The following is a 3,798-nucleotide window of genomic DNA, read 5'->3' on the forward strand; positions in this document are numbered from 1 at the left end:
TCCTGTCTCCCCGCTGCTCCCCTCAACAGTGGGTTTCAGCTGAAACCCAGCTGTTCTGCTCCCCGCTCTGTCTCTGGTGAGTCCGCTCACCCCCACACCGCAGGCCTGTACTGCAGTTCTCTGCAAAAAAAATAAATAAATAAACGAGGAAGCAAGTCTGGAGCCGAGCTAAACTTCAGGAGCAAAGCGGTAGTGCGGGGAGTGAGACACTCAGGCAGACGCGTGGGCACGCTGTGCCCCGCCCTGAGCCCTCGGCTGCCCCGTCCCCTCAGCAGACTCGCCAGCCTCGGCCCAGGACCTCTTGTCCCGGATCAAACAGGAGGAGCCCCCGTGTGTGTGGGATCAGCAGGACCTGGCGGAGAGGGATATTCCCACGGACCCCAATTCAGGTGAGCGGGCGCCGCGGGCCTTGACCTGTCGGGACCAGCCAGCGAGTCCGTGGGTCAAAGTCTCGCGAGAGGACAGACGTGCAGGAGGGCCTCCGTGGGGTTTTGGGATCTAGCCCCTCATGGGGGGGAGGCCGCTAAACCCGACATTTATGGAGTCCGTCCGACTGGTACGAAAATTCTGTTGCCGGTTTTTGAATAGTAAATACAGCCCACGTAGGCTTCTACGGTGGGACGCGTGGCCTCCCTGTGGGAAAGGAAGGAGTCGCAGCGTCGAGTTTTCTCGAGGGAGTGCTGCCCAGTGCTGCCCAGAAGACTTCTGGGGAGGGCCCGGTGCAAAGGGGAGCATAAAGGGGCAGCGGGGTCCGTGAGCATGCGTGTGAGTGGGGTGCACGTGTGATCACACACGCCTGCAGGACCGGAGAAGGCCTGGGCACCTCATGCCTGGGACCTGGGCTCCGGGGCTGGGGCCTCTGTGCTGCCCGGCACAGCTGTGTCTCCTCCGAGTTGTGCCAGCGACCCCTGGGGCCGGCGTCAGAGCCCAGGCTCCTCCCTGGCCTGACCTGGGGGGTGGGGCTGAGCGGACAACATCCTGGGCTCTGGCCTGGCCTGGCCACTGCACAGACTTTGGAACAGGCCAACGGGAAATGGGGTGTCAGTGGCCCCATGGGGGCCAGAGGACACTTGAGCGGGGACGGAGAGGCCAGCATTGAGACGCAGGTGCCGTGACCACGTGCGCCTGAGGCCCGAGCCGGGGCCCGCGTGTGTGTGGCTCCGAGCGCTGGGGCGCCCGGCCGAGATGCAGGAGACTGAGCCGCCTTCTCCCCGCCAGCAGAGTCTCTGATCTCGGCGCACGACATCTTGTCCTGGATCAAGCAGGAGGAGCAGCCGTACCCGTGGGGCCCCCGGGACTCGATGGAGGGAGAGCTCGGCTTGGACTCCGGCCCCAGTGAGTCGCGCCGGTGGGACCCGGGTGCTGCGCCGGGAGCCCCAGGGCTGAGGCCCGAGATGAGGGGCGTTGCGGCCCCACTCGCCCTCGGTGGGGTGATGCCCTGTCCAGGCAGCCTTTCTCGGCCTTCCCAAAGCCCTGTTCCCTCTCCTCTGGGGCGGTGGCCAGTGTGTTCGTGTCCTCTGGCCGGCCCACCGACCACCACGCCCCGTGGCTGCACACACAGGCAGGCGGGGCTGTGCGCCCCCGGCGCCCTCTGACCCCCGATGCCCCAGGGCGCCCTGGCTCCCGGTGTCTGCTGCATTGCTGGGCTTGGCGGTGCACCCCGACCCCGCTTTGCGCTGCCCCCCAGGACTGCCCTCACCTGCTGTGAGGACAGACGTGGGGTCAGGCCCACTTCACCTTAGCCATTTACGTCCGGAAAGAGCCTGTTTCCAGGTGAGACCCTGGGGGCTCGGTACCAGCTCTCCAGCATGCTGCCCCCAGTCTGCGCAAAGCTTTGCCCCGCGATGCTGCCTCCCGACTTCCGCAGGTCAGCAGGAGCGTGTGGCCTGGCTGGACCGTCCCAGCCGCTGTGGGAACGGGCCTGGGAACGGTGCGGAAGCTGCAGGGCCAGAGGGGCCTCTCCTCCGCGGCCTGCCCTGCGTAGGCCGAGCTCTGGGACAGTCTGCCTCCTGGCAGCCGATCTCCTGAGGCCTCTGAGCCCGAGGTTGGGAGGAAAAGCCCAGGATCTGGGAGTGTGTTGCCTGGAACCCTCTCCCTGCCTCTCCTGGCTGAGCCCGCCCCTGCTGGGCACTGCCGGGTGAGCCTGAGACCCTCCCTGTGATTTGGCTGCTTTGTCAGCCCAGGTTGCGGGTCCAGGCAGAACCCCGAGGTGACAGCAGGTGGATACTGTTTGGGGAGGGCAAGCAGAGGTGCTGGTCGGCGTCCCGGCCAGCCTCTGCCCGGCCTGCGTGAGTCAGACTCCGCCGGGTGGACGTTGTGGCTTAGTGCCCGGGCTCCTGGATTTCCATTCTCGGGTCGTGTCTCCTCTGACGCTTCCTGTAAAGCAGGACAGGAGTCAAGTTCGCTGATGTTAATGTGCGAGGCTCCGGGGAGCAGGGTGAGTTTGATGGGGTGCCTGGAGGCCGCCAGTGGCTTCTGGGGTGAGTGGCGAGCCTGGAGCTGGGCCACCCGGGGGGAGGTTGGGAAGCACCCTGAATTCCCCATGCTGCTGACTGATGTGGGCAGAAAGGCAGTGCCAGCCTTTTAAAGTTTCCGGCGTCTGCGTGGCACAGTGCTGCCGGCCTGGGAAAAGCAGAGAGGAAGGACCAGGGGCTGCCTCGTTGAGGGCGGGGGCGGCCAGCAAAGATAAAGGGGTGGGGAGGGGGCTGGCCAGGAGGCTGGGGGAGCGCCTGGGGAAGAGACACTTGAGTGTGTCCCACGGAGCTGGCCTTGGGACTCAGGAGAGCAGAGGGCGGGAGGAGGGGGTCACGGGGCTTCTGGGGGTGGGGGGGAGCCTGACTCGGCCAAGTTAGGGTCTGGAGCGTTCCGCCATCAAAGGAGACTCGTGGGGCTTAAGTAGGGTGGTGACAGGGTCACTACACCATTTTCAAAAGGGGTTGGGGGTGGATAGGAGTGCGGTGGGAGCAAGAGCGGCGGCCGGAGCCATTTCCGAAACTGGTGTGGTTGGCTCGGACTCTGTGGAGAGCGGGCGTGACCACGGCAGCGTGGCTGCATGGCCTGGGCGAGTGGCCGGGGGGCTGACCGCGCTGCCTGAGGAGTCAGTGTGACTCTGGGGTTCCGGTCCTGCAGACTGGCTGAGTGTGGGTGCTGTTTGCTGAAGCGGGGGGCCAGAAGGGAGCCAGGTCAGCCGTGGCCATCCTGAGCTCTTGGACCCCGTTAAATTCGAGGCGACAGCCAAGTGGCAGTGTCCGGCGCGGCCCAGTAGAGGGTGTTCACCAGAGGGCGCCTGGCTAGGCTGAGGAGGGAGTTGTAGGTTGCGGTCAGCCGGCGCCAGCTCCCCAGGGCGGAGTCTCCGTGAAGAGCATGCTCCCCCGTAACACTGCCCTCACTTCTGGCTGCAAATTTAGGGATCCCTCTTACCCCTCAGACGTGGTGGTTTGCCGAAATGACTCTCAGAACTCAGCAAAATGCTGCACGGTTGACCCTTGGCCGGCCCGGGTTAGAGCCGGTCCCAGCGGTCAGAAGTCCACTGTGGACTTAGCTCCCGCCTGGGAGGCCCTGGTCGCCGCGTCACCGACGCTCACCGCTGAGGTGCGCGGACTCATCACATTCATGTGTGACCGGTATGTGCTGTGCCCTGCATGGGCCGGAGGGGAAAATGTTGAGAAATTCACATGGAAGACAAAGTACCTGGTTGACACCGGAGTTTGATTCGCCCTTCAGCCGGTCATCCCAGATAGGTTCCAACCCCGGCTCTTCCCGCCCAGGTCCAGATCAAATCAGAGGCAGCCTCAGGGG

The 3,798-nt window shown here is 65.0% G+C and overlaps 1 protein-coding gene across 1 annotated transcript in view; it reads left to right on the forward strand.

The window, feature by feature from the left end:
• Window positions 1-3,798, forward strand: part of ZNF212 (zinc finger protein 212) — a 34,339-nt gene that overhangs the window by 11,237 nt on the left and 19,304 nt on the right. The window contains exons 6-8 of the mRNA XM_012733846.1: window positions 276-389; window positions 1,222-1,584; window positions 1,868-1,980. Coding sequence (XP_012589300.1) covers window positions 276-389; window positions 1,222-1,584; window positions 1,868-1,980 — 590 coding nt within the window. The remainder of the gene's footprint in view (window positions 1-275; window positions 390-1,221; window positions 1,585-1,867; window positions 1,981-3,798) is intronic.

Source organism: Condylura cristata, unplaced genomic scaffold (genome assembly GCF_000260355.1).
Source record: "Condylura cristata isolate star-nosed mole 26May11 unplaced genomic scaffold, ConCri1.0 scaffold00042, whole genome shotgun sequence".
Taxonomy (NCBI): Eukaryota; Metazoa; Chordata; class Mammalia; order Eulipotyphla; family Talpidae; genus Condylura; species Condylura cristata.